Below are 16,261 nucleotides of genomic sequence, written 5' to 3' on the forward strand. Positions count from 1 at the left end.
ATTTTCATTACCACATACATACATATCGCATATTGTTGTGCAAGATTCATATCTTTTTGGGATACAATACCATCGAACAATTCACCCCGACCCCTGTTTTTTTATATAAACACGTTATACTTATAATCTTATAGAATAAATAATGATGGATTGGGAGGTAGCCCGTATTCGGAAGCATGCTCTTTTATAAATCGTCAATGCCCTTGATGATTTCAATTTTTCTTTAGATTTTTTATGACGTGAACAACAAAATCATTTCTTTGAGTTACAACGAAAATAATGAAATCTGAAGAAATTTATTTGATTCTGGCAACGCTGGTCTTCAATAATATAATGTGTGCCAACACTTAAAAATGAACCTCCTAACATTTATTTGAAATATCTCTCTAAATACTACAAAAACATGCCATCTGCCAACAAAGCAAAATAGAAATGTGTAAAGTGGGGGTATTTTAATTTGTTTTGTATTTATTTGTTTATTTATCATTTCTACTTGATTGTCCCCTCGAGAGATTGAAATCCGGTTATCATATCGAACGCCCACTTTGTATAATGTTATATCACAATTGAATTAATATTTATTTTCAGCTGCGAGTTCGTGGAAATTCAACAATATGATGACTTAGAAATTGATAATCACTTCGATTTGAGAATTGCTAACATGCTGTGGGAATTACGAGAAGATGACAACAGACTTTAGTTCAGGTAAGTTGGCAATTTGTTGTATTTAAATTTAATTCTTCACCACGATTTGTTGTTGGTCCTAAAATTTTCATGTTTGTTGAGTTATAATACATCTCTGCATAATTTCTTGTTTACCTTCACTGGTTTTGAGGTTTTTCACAAGTATAATATAATGGTTATGTTCATAGATTATTTTTATATCAATAAATTTGTTCTGCCTGAAAAGTATTTCTATTAGTTTTTGATTAGGACAGTGAAAGAGAAGTGATATATTTTCAAACCCTCTTCTGAGAGAATTGAGATAAATATAGTCTAATAATGAAGTTTACTCTTTATCCAAAAAAATAGTGTATTATTATATAAAAACATGATGGTTTGCTTTGAAATTTTTTACGTAATTTTTTGTTTTTGTACTTCGAGAATAGAATGATAAAACTCTGGATTTTCTTAGAATAACCTACTTATTGGCCTAATTACAATTATTTATATTACTCGATTACTTTCTTTTTAATATATTTTGTTTTCATTTACTGATTACAAAAAACTGTAAATCCAAAAAAAAAACTATAAAGTCATGTATTTGTAATGATGGTTATAAGTAGAGTTCAAAATTTTTTGAGACATTACTAATTGCCACATCATATTTCTGCTTATGACACCGCTGGCATGGAAAAATGCTGAACAATTTGCAAATATGTATAGGTCTTGCACAAAGGATTCTCTCATAGATAAAATATAAGAAAAAATCAATCCAAAATAACTACTTTCAAAGTCAAACCGAAATGACCTTTTCCCATTCACAGTTTGTTTTGTGAATCTTGGAAATAGAAAAAAGTCGCAGGGAGGCAATTCTGGTGAATACGGTGGCTGAGACATGATTAAGGTGTTGGCTTTTGGCTAAAAAGTCACGAACAAGTAATGACGAGGGAGCAGGTGCATTATTCTGATGTAAAAGCCATGCATTGTTTTTCCAGAATACTAGACGTTTTCTTTGTATTGCTTCTCGCAAACAGTATAACTGTAAGATATGTACCACTACCAGTACAAAACTGCTCATTTATCAACACTTCATAATGAATGCCTGCGAAAATAGACACCAGCTTGATTCTATTTACACAGATATTTTAAAGGCTATCAACCGGGTAAATCACAATTTGTTGTTGCATAAACTAAACGCTTTGGGTATTCAGACAAACATTCTTAAATAGATTGAAAGCTATCTTGCCTGCAGAGTCGAATAGGTAAAATATGGTAACTCAGTATCTTCCTCACTCGCAGTTCCATCTGGTATACCGCAGGGATCTCCTTTAGGACCATTACTTTTTCAACATATTTGTAAATTACTTGAATGATGTTATTCTCTATAGTGAATTTCTTCTGTTTGCTGATGATCTGAAGATATTTTGAGTTATTCATGGCTCATCTGATACTGAATTATTGCAATATGGTTTATCTAACGTTGTAAGCTGGTGTGATATAAACTTATTGCAATTGAATATAGACAAATGTTATAAATTAACTTTTTTCCGAAACAAAAATTCTATGAAACTTCTAGAACTGGAAATAACAACTACAATCAAAGATTTAGGAATCACTCTTGACTCAAAAATGTCATTCAAACCCCATGTTGCAAATGTTACCTCTAGAGAACTAAAAATGTCAGGTTTCACTCTTAGATGTGCAGAGGAATTATCTCTCTCTTCCTCAACAATAATATATTGTTCAATTGTTTTAAAGGTACTCTGCATACAAACTGGGATATCATATTGGTGAATATAAGTATGAAACTATATCGGACATTTTCAACTTAAATACTCTGACTCATAGAAGATTAGATTCAGATCTTACACTAATTCACAAAAAAATCAATGGTAGCAATAATTCCCTGGGACTTGTTGAACTTACGACTTTGAATGTGAATCTAAAGAAAATTCAAAGTACCCTTTTATCATACTAACTATGGCCAGAATGAGACTATAGGTATAATTTTGAGAGTTGCACACAATTAATGTAGATTTAGAACTTTTTAATTCTTTTTGGAATCCTTCCAAAACACCGAAAAAATTATTAATAACTGGCTAATGTTTGCCTTATTTATACTTTTTCCTTACATCTAGCTAATAGTTATATCTAGATTATTTTTATAGCACATATGTGTGAATTTGTGACTTATTTGGTGAAAAATAGGCAATGCCGTAAGTAAATAAATAAAAGTAAAATTGGAATAATTGCAATCACTCCAAAATTATTATATAAAAAATGGTGATGTCACATTTAGATAGAATTTAACTTTTCTTCATCAATGATTTTCACGAATTTCTTATATTTCCTTTCATTTTAATTTTGTATAGAAAGTAAGATGTACTTGAATATTTATCAATTAGTATTTATGTAATTTTTCCGTTGATGCAATATAAATGTCAAGTGAATACAGTTTATAGTGCATTTTACTCATATTCACTTTGTAAAGTAAAAAAATGGGAAGTGTTTTTGGAATATGTATACCAAGTTGAAAGACATTGTTGCAAAAAGAGATAATTTCGGATGGTTTTTGTGTTTTCAAGTGTTTTTACTTCAATTCTGGAAACTAGTTTAGATTGACCTTTGACTGAGAAATAGGCAAATTGAAGTGAAATATACAAAATGCGTTTGGTAGAAAGGTCTAGTTATTTCTATCGTGGTGAGATTTGAAAATGATTTGAAAATATTTGTAATTTTCAGGACTGGTTAACTTTGATATTTTTTAAACATTCATTACATACTATGAAGTGATTTTCCTGTATTATATGAGATATAGATTTTGACAAAAATTAACAATGACCTAAACCTGGAAATATCTATAATAGGTCTGTCTGATAACCTCCAGGTTATCACATTCACTAGTACTTTGTTGATGAAAATGTTCTCAAATCGAGAATTTCAACATATTTAATTTGTTTTATGAATATCATGTCATTCGTTTTGTTTCATAACTCTTTGAATTATTCTAATCACTATACATGAATAGATAAATAATGATAGTAGAAACGTATAGAGTAAAGAGTTGACTCTACAGGGGCATGAAAAAAGTACCTCTGTATGTTCTCCAACAGGTAGCATAAATAATAAAACTGATTTTTTCTTTGTAAATCTATCAATCATTTGGTCCTTGAATGGAGACAAATTAGAGACATTTTAACAAAAAAAATGTTGGTTGAAGTTGACTTTGTTTGTGTTCCCCTAAACTGTTTTGTAACTGGAAGTTTCTCTTGTTTTGAGCATAAATTATTTCCTTGGAATGTGGTTCTTTTACTTTTCATACAATCCTCAAAATGATGAAAATAACTGCAATGACAGGAAATCTTTTTTTTTATAAAGATGGATAGATGATGGATTTGAAAACCATTAAAAAAAAGAATAGACGGCCAACACTCAGGCTTAATTATGTATAACACCCTGTTCAATCATCTTATGATTAATAAAAGGGAAATAAAAGGTTTTGGCTTTCTACTTTTCCATCTTTATACAAATAAATAAATATGAAAATCTTCCAAAGAAATGTTTACCAGTGAAGATGACAGTGTTCCATGTAAGTGAAATTTTACCTCTTTCATTTACTATATTGTGTAGGAATCCTGTGAATGATATCTGATTCAATTCCATAATGAATGTTTGGAATAACAACTGAGAAAGGAAAACTGAATAAGAATAGCGAGTACTTACCACAAATATTATATTAGAAAAAATAATTACTTCCATCTCCAATACGTAGGTACTCATATCACAGCACAAAAGATAGCCTTCATATGCTGAAAAATTTTTGAACAGATGTTGAAAAATTACTTAATCCAAGGAGCATTTTATTCCATAGATGATTACCTATATCAATGACCCTGGATAATCTTACTGTTATGTAATTTGCTTTCAATATGTTTATTATGTATTTTATCTTATAAATGTGAACTGAAGGTTTTGTTAATGTTCGCAACTTGTTTGATATGTCTCTGAAGAGACTAATAAAGTGTAATAATAATAATAATAATAATTTATTTACTCATAATATTCATATGTACAACAGATTGAGTAACAATAGTAGCAAATAAAATAGAAAACCCCTAAAAGGTGAAACCCTGTGCATGGGTATGCTATTAAAACATGAGTCTGATCCATAAAATGTAATCATAAAATAAAAATAATAATAAATATAATATATATATATATATATATATATATATATATATAATATAATATACATATACAATACAATAAAATGTATTAACAGGGCCTCTCAGTCAAAAAATTAAAAATGAAATTTTGCTCTACTTTGCCAAGCTTTCGCTTCTATTGGGAAGCTTCTTCAGGGTCTATAATTTAATGAGTTGTGAACTTTTTTGCCATTGAATAACATTACAATTCATACTTACAGTAAAAATGAGTGAAAAACAATTATTGAACATGTAAATTGATGAAAAAGTTAAACATGTATAAGATTTTTTGTGGGTTTGACAAATGTCCTTACCTTCACATAAATGCCAATGGGTACGATGATTTTATAATTTTTGACTCTAAAGAAAGAGTTATTGATTGCTACAATTTTTATTATTGTTTCTGAAAAAAAAAACTTCATTAATGTTTAACTTTTTTCGTCGATTTATATGTTCAATTAATTGTTTTTTACTCATTTTTACTGCCCTGAAGAAGCTTCCCACTAGAAGCGAAAGCTTGGCAAAGTAAAGCAGAGTTTTTGATTTTTGATTTTTTGACTGAAAGACCCCGTTATTCCATTCTACTGTACATTTCTCCAGTCGCTAAGATTCTCAACTTTATATATATACACACACATATATATATATATATATATATATATATATATTGATTTTCTATAAATCTCTTTTGATGTTCACAAATATAAGCAGTATATTCAGGGCAGTTCGAGTTAAATGTACTTTTTGAGAATTAGTTCGTGGGGCTAGTTTAAAATCCATGCCTTCAACTTCTTTTAAATAGTTTTCATTTCATTTGGTATTTTTTTGTAAATTATCGGACACAGATAAGAGAGGAATCTTTGGTTTTTTGTAGTTCCAACCTTTGGTATTCTGGTTGTTTGGTTTTTCAGTCGAGTATTGTATGGATGGTCTATTTGGGGCAGTTCATACTTGTGTTGGTGATGGTAAGATGCAAGATTAAGGAAGTACAGTTGATGGATTGTATCTATTTGTATCTATCTATCTATCTATCCATTGCATTTATCAAATTTCAGCGACGTTATTTGCTGATAATGGTGGAAACATCAGAAATTTGAAAAGACACGGTGGCTGGAAGTCTACCAATGTCGCTGAAGGATATATAGAAAATGCACTTATAAACTAAATCGAAATTACCAAGACCATTCAAAAAATTATCAGATGAAAACTATTAATCTGAAACAGAAACTTTACCTTCTTGCTTGGATTTCAACAAAAGACATTTGAATATACCAAGCATTTGAAACAAATTGAATCCCTTGAATATTAGCAATTGCTCGAATTTTCATACAAATATTAATATTCAATTCAAATTAAAATTAAAATGTTCGAAATTCAATTCTACGAAGAAATGTGTCTCATTGGATTGTTATTCTACACGGTTGCCGTAAAAATAGTGTACGCAATACGCCTGAAAACATTTTCATGGACTCGCAGGTTTTAAAACAGGGCTTAACTAAAAAACTGTATTTTTATAATTATTTTTTTCTGAATTGAAGGGGTTATATTTTTAGGAGTGATTAATTTTTGGGAAAGAAAGTTTTTGGCTTTCTACTACTGCATCTTGATACAAAAAAAAATCTGGGAATCTTCCAAAGAAAGGAAGGAAGTAATCAATTTGAAAATAAGTAACTCTTTTATCGATATGCCAATAAATGCATGTTTCCACGGAACTAAGTAAATGTTATCTTCCGAATTTGAATGGTAGATAAATATACTACACTGTCCAAGAAAATTATATTATTGATAGAGCAACACAATACAATTTTTATAAACTATATCTGAAAATGTATTCTTGTTACAGCTGCTGTTCCCCAATTCTACGGGCAAGCTTACGATATCTGCTCTAGCAATGGAAGTATCCATCCGGAAGTGTTCCACTGTCTTCTTTCGCAGTGTAAATTATCGACTTCGCAGACACAAAATATATTAAGTATATGCAACTTGAAGGACACATCAGAGGAACCGATAACCAGAACGAATTTTTACAAAACGCTAGCGCTGATAGCATGGGGACAGCAGGGAAAACAATTATCGGACAAACTCCTAAGCAACTGTTTCCAAAAAGGTAATTTCAATATTCCAGTGTGTTCGTACTGGAACATGTTGAGACTATGCCACTTTTCGTTTCTTAAATGTTATTCTCACGAATATAAAGCTATTGAACGAAGGAAAATCAGGATACGCCCATCTATAGAGGAATCTAGCAATACAATAAACTTCCTGTAGATTTCACAAACATTGCTTGGATTCAAAAAAGCTTTAAAAAAATTGTATTCGAACATGCAGATAACTGTTTAGTCACTTGTAAAAAAGTTAACCAAGCGTACTATGCTCTCTCCAGAATAAAACATTTAATGCCCTTGCATGCCTTGCTGGACGTATATTATAGCTTGGTCTACAGCCATTTAAGCTGTGGTTCTTTGGGGATATGCCACCAACAAAGATAGGGTTTTTATTTCCCAAAAAAAAAATTATCAGAAAATTATTTGATATCCCATGGAGAGAATCATGCAAACAGCACTTCATATCATATCAAATCATGCCATTCCCTTGTATTTACATATTTAAATACTTACTATACATCCACGACAATTTAACAAAATATAACACAAATTCTTCTTACCACAGTTACTCAACCAGAAATGGAAAATTGTTAAGTATTCCTAGACACAGATCCTCTAAATTTGAACAGTCACCCAAATATATGGCAATAAAATTATTCAATCACCTACCTGATCACTTTAAAACCTTGAGTTTGATGTCATTTAAAAGAGAAGTTAAAAATTTGCTCCTGTCTAAGGCTTATTACAGTGTCAGTGAATTCCTTTTTAGCTGATTGCGGTACAGACTTTCATCCATATTTTATTATTTTATTATACATCCAATTTTTACTAATCTTGTTTTTTTTTCTTTATATTTTATACATTTTTATACTTTAAAACTACTGAGATATTTTATCTTAATGTATGTTTATTTTCTTTATACTATTTTAACGTGTTGTATTGACATGTCCAATACGTTGTTAACGTCTCAAAGGATAAATAAATATTATTATTATTATTATTGTTAAATTAAAGACCACATAGTTTATAGGCTATTATTCTATGTTATTTTTATAGAGTATCCTACTCCGGAAATCGACATGGCCCCAATAAAGCATCTCAAAGCGCAACTCCTAGCGAAAAACAAACCAGTAGGATTTTCCTACTCAACCATCACCCAAATGGATAATATAAACATCCATCTTGTACCTGAGAAAAAAGGATTATTTTTAAAATACTCTGAATACATTGTTACCTCAAGGAGATTCGACAGCAAAGTTACCAGAAGATATAATGACTTCGTGGCTTTGAAAGAATTGTTGCTGAATCGTTTTCCATATAGGTTGGTAATTTTTCAGTACATTTTCGGTGGAATGCTTTAACATGAATGTTTGCCTGACATTTTTCTCAATGTTAACATCGATAATGAATGTTCTTCTCTTTTTGTTTTTTGTTTCTTTAAATCTCGCATGTTGTTTTGTAGGCTAGTACCGTCACTACCACCCAAAAAAATTGTTTCTGATGCACATTTTTTAGAATCTAGGCGAAGGGCTCTCCACAGGTGGCTAACTTTGGTGAGTAGGCATCCTGTGATATCCTTAGATTCGATGGTACAGTTTTTTCTGACCGACCAAGGTCCCGATTGTCAGTACCGAATCAGGGACATATTCGGCAGGGTACCGGACGAGTTTATGACGTCAGATGTCGCTGCTACTGCAAAGGTAGGTTTATCAGATTGCTGATTAGTATTTACCTATTTCTTTACTGTTACTGTTTTTCTGCTTTATACGTCACTTTTTAATATTTCTCCAACCTACCACGTGAACACAATATGTGTATGTATATGTATTATATTTCATTACATATTTTGAAAAAAACTTTCGGGTGTATCTTTGTATTTTGACGTGTAGATTGAAAATCCGGTAGAAAAAAGGTCTGATATGCACTTTTTGGTATGTCCTTGAGCTCTCTCAGCTATTCGGTTATCTCCTCAATAATAATAATAAATATACTTTATTGTCTGAAGATACAATAATCTTATCGACAAAGTGTAGACATTCATAAAACTTGATATATCATGGTTCACATGATATTGTCAATAAAATATAGGACTATCAATTAATTTAATTTTCAATTGGTTATAACTAGTATTAAGATAAGTAAATTAAATAACACATATAACATATAACATACTGAGCTGATGTTAGACGTTAGTGAACACTGTGAAACATATGCTGAACACAGCATATGTTTCAGAATGTTTTATTTCTGTTGGCAGATGATTGAATATTTTGGCAGCGTTATATATGCATGAGTTTTTTATTAAATTTGTTTTTGGGATTGGAAGTTTTATGTCATTTCTCTGGCGGGTGATTCCATCAGCGAACTTGTAAAGTGTTTTGTTTTTATATACTAGACAGGCAGTTTCGAGAATGAACAATGTGGGCAGAGTTAACAACTTACGAGTTTTGAATAGTTCTTTACAAGATACCCTGGGAGCCACTTTACAAAGATAGCGAATTGCACGTTTTTGAAGAACAAAGATTGAGTTAATATGTACTTGATTACAGACTCCCCAGAAAGCGATTCCATATCGAATGTGCGATTCGATCAAGGCACGATAAACCTGCATTGCTGTCGCTGTACCTAGTTCATTTACAACGATGCGTAGTGCATAACCACCCAAGGAGATCCTTGAACCTAGCTGTCTAACATGATGCTGGAAGTTTAGTTCCCCATCCATGTGCACCCCTAGAAACTTATTACATGCATTATTTCTTATTGCACCATCACCCAGAGGGATATCCGGCAAAGCACAGTGGAATGATACGCAGTTAGTTTTTTTAATATTGAAGGAGAGTAAATTAGCATCGCACCACTCTTTGATCTTTGTAATCCCTAAAACTATTTTTGAGTACAAGTTATCAGCATCTTTATCGTACCATAGAATGGTAGTGTCATCAGCAAAGATTGTGAAAGAACCGTCGGTTGTAATATTTACTAAGTCATTAAAATACAGTAAGAACAAAATTGGTCCCAGCACTGAGCCCTGAGGAACCCCACACTCGACGGAACCTCCATCTGAGAGCCTATGTGTTCTCACAATCTGAGTTATCTGTTTAAGGTACGATTCTATCCAATCATAACTCTGTTTTCTGAAACCATACTGGTTTAGTTTACGCAGTAGAATTTTATGGTTTACACAGTCAAATGCTTTTGACTTATTTCACTTGTTGAACAGTATGAAAGCATTACCATAAACATTTACATACAGTAACAAGGAAGACGTCTGTGTATGACTAAATGCAAATATCTATATATATATATATATATATAGAAACAGAAGTTAATATCGGCATAGACACGTGTTTCGGGCTTTTGGCCGATATTAACTTCTGTTTCTATATCAAGACACTCAATAACTTTCATATTTGTATATATATATATATATATATATATATATATATATATATATATATATATATATATATATATGATGTGTTGTTTTTCCGGGTGTTCATCCGTTGTGTACTATTCGATAGTCGACGTTTCGCCATCTGAGATGATGGCCATCCGTGAAATATATATATATATATATATACGAAGGTTATCGAGTGTCTTGATATAGATAAAGGAGTTTTTTAATCGGACATAGCACTCAAAGAAGTGGCAAACCATAGACACGTATTTCGGGCTTTTGACCCATCATCAGTATGGTACAGCCAAGTGTAAGGATAGGCAACACTTGGTTATCAGAAGAAATAAATACAAATGCACGGAGCCACCAGCAGGAGCCAGCCGCACATTTGTGGTTTCACTTAATAGATCTTGTGTTTACAAGAAAATTATCAAAATCACCACGGAGGCGTGAATAAAAGGGGCCACTTATTCATCACTTTTTTAGACACTCCACATTTCAATTTTAATACAACATAACACAAAACGGAGCCCCACGATAGCACATGGCATCCGCGTATCTTCTTTGTGGACGGACGTTATCAGCACGTCCGTCCACTACCACGGCCACCACGGAACACCAAAAACACCTTACCTATTTTAAGTATTTTTAAGGTGCAATAATGTTTTCATAATCTTCCCTCAAAACATAATCCTTGTAAGGAAGTTTCGGTCCTAAAAACCAGTTTCGGTCGGACACCAGTCAAATTTTTTTTCGAAATCTCGGGATGCAGCCTATCCGAAATTTTACCAAACTTTCAATTTGCTGTATTGAATGTCACTCATCTATGAATTCACGAAAAATGTAATAAGATCGGTTGATATATGTTGAAATTGAAGTTTATTTTGAAACGAGCATTCTTGTTTTTAGGAATTGTTACCCCCTGATTATAGTCAATTAGCGGTGAGTTCTCAAAATTTACGAAATCTAGTTAATATAGTCGGTAAAATAAAACACCTGACTGACGAAAACGTGGAAAGGTTGACATCTGCTGGGAGAGATTTAGAAGAGCTACTGACCCAAATCAACAATCTTAGTACTATCGATATTGAACAGACTCAAAGCCATCTGGAGGACTGGAGACAGATGCAGAGGGGATTCAGCATCATGTCCAGGTAAATCATGAAGCTACGTTGAAGGATAATTCAATGCTCAAAATATTCGAATCTAGGTCTTGAAGATGAAATAAATGAGAATTAATACACTCACTCAATAATTGAAAGTGAAAAATAATTTTTATTCCCATCGGTACCTATTTCAGAAATGCTTTATTTTTTTTTGGCTTGAATTGATAACAAAATATACTGAAGTTTTTATGAGTAGGTACACAAGTCGATATCTTTGAGAACCAAAGATCTCAAAGGCTTTTGGTGTGCTATCCGACTTCTGTCTTTAGACATAAGAGAAAGTATTTCACAAGTTGATCGTTTTGACATCTGAAATCACAACTAACTTTTTCTTTTCAAAATTTATTCTGAGTAATATTTTTCTTCACAGAATCAAAAGTTTATTGCCTAACCCTTACATGAAACCCTATATTCCGATACTCCTAGGAACCAAAACTTTAAACCTCATCACATGAAACCCAAGCTCTCTAATATCATACTCCATGTCACAAAACCAATCAACAAAGATCTACATTCACAAGAGCCCCAATTTCGCACCCTATAACATGAAACCCTGTATTCCTATGACTTGAATAAATCCCAATCAACTCCAAACCTCATAACAGAAAAAATTGGAATGCCGAGCTCCATAACCTCAAAATCCCACACCTACAATCTCATAACACTAAAGCTCAACTCTGAAATCACATATTACTAAATTCCCAACCTATTATTTCATACTTTTAAATCTCAATCTGTAGATATTTTTTGGATATATACTGTCCAGTGTCTCATAATCATTAACTTTCAAAATCAAGAACCCTTTACCCCAAATACAAACCTGCAACTCATCAAACCCAAGAACTTTTGAAATCATAAATCTCTTAACCTCAAAACATCAAGTCATATACACATAAAATTTTGATGCAACTACCATCGTTGATGAACTCTCCAAGCTAATATTCCAAAACTTCAAACACATGAATTTGAATAATCGATCGTATTTGGGATTGAATGATTTTGGTGTTTGGGTATTGTTGGGAGTAATATAGCTTGCAAGAGTTCTGTGACATTCCTTATGGAAAAACACGTGCAAATTTGAGCAGGTCCATTCTGGACCTTTTTGGACCTCCAATCGGAACCTTGTGGAACACCCAACTCAAGGTAGGTGTGACGTAGTCGTTCCCACTTCCCCAATTTTACCGTCGTCTAGAAGCTACCGCACGTACAGCGGAAAATTCAAATCAGTAGATGGACTATAGGGATTCTGGGACGGAAGTGGGAAAGACTACGTCACACCTACCTTCAGTTGGTTCCACAAGGTTCCGATTGGAGGTCAAAAAAAGTCCAAAATGGACCTGTTCAAATTTGCACGTGTTTTTCCATTAGGAATGGCATAGAACTCTTGAAGCTATATTACTGTTGGGTTAGAAATTATGGAATTTTGGGGTTCAAGGTTTGGAGGCTTGGCATTTGAGATTCAGAGGAATGGGAATTAGGACTAACAACATAACAAAAAATAAACTCTAACCAATCTCAATTGATTTTTTTTCCAGTAATCGAATCAGTTCTGATATGCACTTTTTGGTATGTCCTTGAGCTCTCTCATCGAATCAGTTTTTATCTCATCAATCGCGAAATTTGAACTATCACCTTATTTTTAGAACAGTAAAAGTATCTTGAGGTTGAACCCTGTTACAGTGCACCAAAAGCCTTCGGGAAGATATCTAATGCAAAATTCTACACCATCTTGATTTTTTGAATTGAAATTGATGAAAATTATAATAACATAGTAATAATAATATCTTCATTACTTCCGAACTATAAAAGAAAATCTATTATAAAATTACGTTCAGGCAGCAACATGTGCTAACTATCATTTTTATTGGTCCACAGGACACAATTGTCCAGCAAACTGAGCCACCACGCTTTCTTGGAACAAAATGAGATATGCGAAAAGATAGGCCTACTTCTAGATATCCTAATAGCCCACAAAGACTTGTGCGAAAGATTAGAAAAGGGCCTGCATAATGATCACGCAAGCGCTCTGTCCAAATTGCTGGCTCTGAAGAAGAAGAAAATACAGGGTGTCATCAGAGGAACTGACGTAAGCTCCTCGTAATCACGAATTTCTCCAGTATTTTTTTTTCTATCGTTTCAGGCCGAAAGCGTGGAACACTTGGAATCGAAGATGTTCACTCAGGAGAACGTTATTACCAACATGGAGCTCAGGGCGGATTTCAGTTTATATTGTGTGCACCAAGAAACGCAGCTGGTGTACGCATATTTGGGAACACTGTCTGATATCATGCAAAGCTTTCTAAAACTCAAAATACTGTCCCATTCCGAGGTGAGTCTTCAATGTTCAGTTCATGTCCCGATATTAATAATAATATAATAATATTTATTAACGTAATCAAATCTACAAGTGACAAAATAGTCTCATCATACATTACAAAACATCATAAAGCACCAGCGTGGTATTAGCCAGGGAAGTAGTTGTTTTCCGGCAGGCATTTACCAGAACCTACGGTGTAGGAGGGAGAGATGAATGTTTCAAAATATTTTATTTTCTTGTATAAGATATGTAGTCCAATGTGTACTATTTCTTGGCCAGCCAGAAGTCCAGATCATAAACCTATTGACTTTCGCTTCTGAGATTTCATGAACAAGGACGTGTATTCTGTTGAATGTGTATTCAGGAAAATGGAGACCATTTTGAACATTTATTTTAGGGAATATATACCACACATTTATACATATTTTTTGTACCTGCAAATATAGTATTTCCAATACCAATTGGAACAGCACAGAGAAGGAATTCTCGCCTCGATCTAGGCGTCGGCATATTATTTTTCAGTGGTAGTTTTTCAGTTACTTATTCTTACAATCATAGCAATTGATCACTCCATGAAAAAGTTCTCAACTGAATTTTTCCACCATGGGTAATCATGAAAAACTTCGAAATTTAAGGTAGTTGATTTCCGAGTCGAAAACTCTAAAATACAATGAAAACACAAATAATCACACCGAATTCTCGTCAAAAATATATTTATAAAATAATAGAGGCCACCAAAATTGCTAGAAAAATCAAAGCATACAGCGCTATCTGCCCGCGAATAGATCAAGCAATAATGTCGAAAATTCTGTCAAATATAGATCAAGAACATTAATACGGGAATAAATATGAAATGAAAAGGAGAGTTACAAATAAACATATACATACATACGGGTGAAGCTAATAAAATCGTGTTAAATTAAATAATTAATAAATGAGAATTGGTGAAAGTTCTCCAAGTTGTTATAATAATAATAAGTAAGCTTTATTGTCAGAGGGATATATATATATATATATATATATATATATATATATATATATATATATATATATATATATATATATATATATATATATATGATGTTGTTTTTCCGGGTGTTCATCCGTTGTGTACTATTCGATAGTCGACGTTTCGCCATCATCTCAGATGGCATTATCACGACGAGTTACTGCTTCGCTTCGAGAGGTGTAACTGATGTTAGGTTCTTCTTGTGGTGTTTTTATCTGGCTTCGCTTGCGTAAGTTGTATGGATTTGTTACCTCTTTTTCCACCTGAGGGTTGTTGATGACTTTTGGCGGTTCTCCTACCTGATTTTCTACCTGAAGGTTGTTAATGGCTTCTGGCGGTTCTCCTACCTGCGATGGTTCATTATCAATTTGTGGTTGTCTTTGGCCAAAAGCCATCAACAACCCTCAGGTGGAAAAACAGGTAACAAATCCATACAACTTACGCAAGCGAAGCCATATAAAAACACCATGAGGTTTTGTTGTCAACTGACGGGTAACAACGAAATCCTTGGCAGTGGTAGTTTGTCTTCAAATCTATCATAATGGCAAATTATGACACACGTCATAAAATCAAATGTTTTTTTTTTCAGCTCCATGATGCTTGGACTCAAGTACAAGTTTCTACTCAGCAATATTTTCGCAAGGATATACAGGGTAACGGGATGTCGTGAACAACTTGTAATTTCCTGAAAATGTGGTGATTACTTAAAAGTAATAAATTTTGTCTTTACTGGTTATCAGTTTTCCAAATGGTTGTCTACGAACCTGTAGTCTTTAAATTTTTTATTGATGAAAAGTAATCTGCATGATTTTTTTCAGTTGTTTCATTTTGTAGTAGTATATTTCAAAAATAACGAGCTACTTAAGAAAAAGACGAAAAATTTCATTATCCTATGAAAATGAATTTGAATGAAAAATATCTTGAATCTCTTGGAATAATGTTTTTGTGAACTTTTAGGATCCATGTTTGTTAATATATATTATTATGTTGATGTTTCAGTTTTTAGAAAGTTAGGAAATTGACAGATGTAGTAGATACATATTTATTTTTGTTTTGATTGTTGAATTCATGTTATCGCAGTGAAATAGTTACTTCTGACAACCGTACTCTTAAATCAAGTCATCTCGATCCTGTGATAGATTTCGTTTTAAAAAATCTGCCGAAACTTTATTAATTCACCGTTGATCTTTTGGCAGAATTGTTTTTACAATATTAAATGAGACTATAAAATTTGAGATAATTTTATTAGAAGAGGGGAACACAGTCACATCACTTTTATCTTCCATTTTTCCCAGTGAACGTGGTTTTATTCGTCTTATTTATATATGTTGTTTCATTTATATGACTATACTCATACTTATTGTGCATTTCATTATTATAATAAAATTTTTATTATGTT

The 16,261-nt window shown here is 32.5% G+C and overlaps 1 protein-coding gene across 3 annotated transcripts; it reads left to right on the forward strand.

Moving 5' to 3' along the window:
* The first annotated feature begins 428 nt into the window (after nucleotides 1-428).
* On the forward strand, nucleotides 429-16,261 carry LOC111514128 (sorting nexin-8). Of its 3 annotated transcripts, XM_023170361.2 has the most exons (9): nucleotides 429-447; nucleotides 589-705; nucleotides 6,712-6,975; nucleotides 8,030-8,294; nucleotides 8,436-8,673; nucleotides 11,280-11,524; nucleotides 13,412-13,622; nucleotides 13,677-13,865; nucleotides 15,452-16,261. In XM_023170361.2, exons 2-9 carry the CDS (start codon nucleotides 684-686, stop codon nucleotides 15,530-15,532), a joined length of 1,515 nt encoding a protein of 504 aa, XP_023026129.2. In that variant the 5' UTR covers nucleotides 429-447; nucleotides 589-683; the 3' UTR covers nucleotides 15,533-16,261. The 3 variants fall into 3 exon arrangements, with proteins under 3 accessions (XP_023026129.2, XP_023026128.2, XP_023026127.2); XM_023170360.2 differs by lacking the exon at nucleotides 429-447 and having other exon boundaries at nucleotides 460-705; XM_023170359.2 differs by lacking the exons at nucleotides 429-447; nucleotides 589-705 and adding an exon at nucleotides 3,212-3,364.

The sequence above is a fragment of the Leptinotarsa decemlineata genome, unplaced genomic scaffold (genome assembly GCF_025532065.1).
Source record: "Leptinotarsa decemlineata unplaced genomic scaffold, Ldec_3_MD MMD2_tig00000591_RagTag_RagTag, whole genome shotgun sequence".
Classification (NCBI taxonomy): Eukaryota; Metazoa; Arthropoda; class Insecta; order Coleoptera; family Chrysomelidae; genus Leptinotarsa; species Leptinotarsa decemlineata.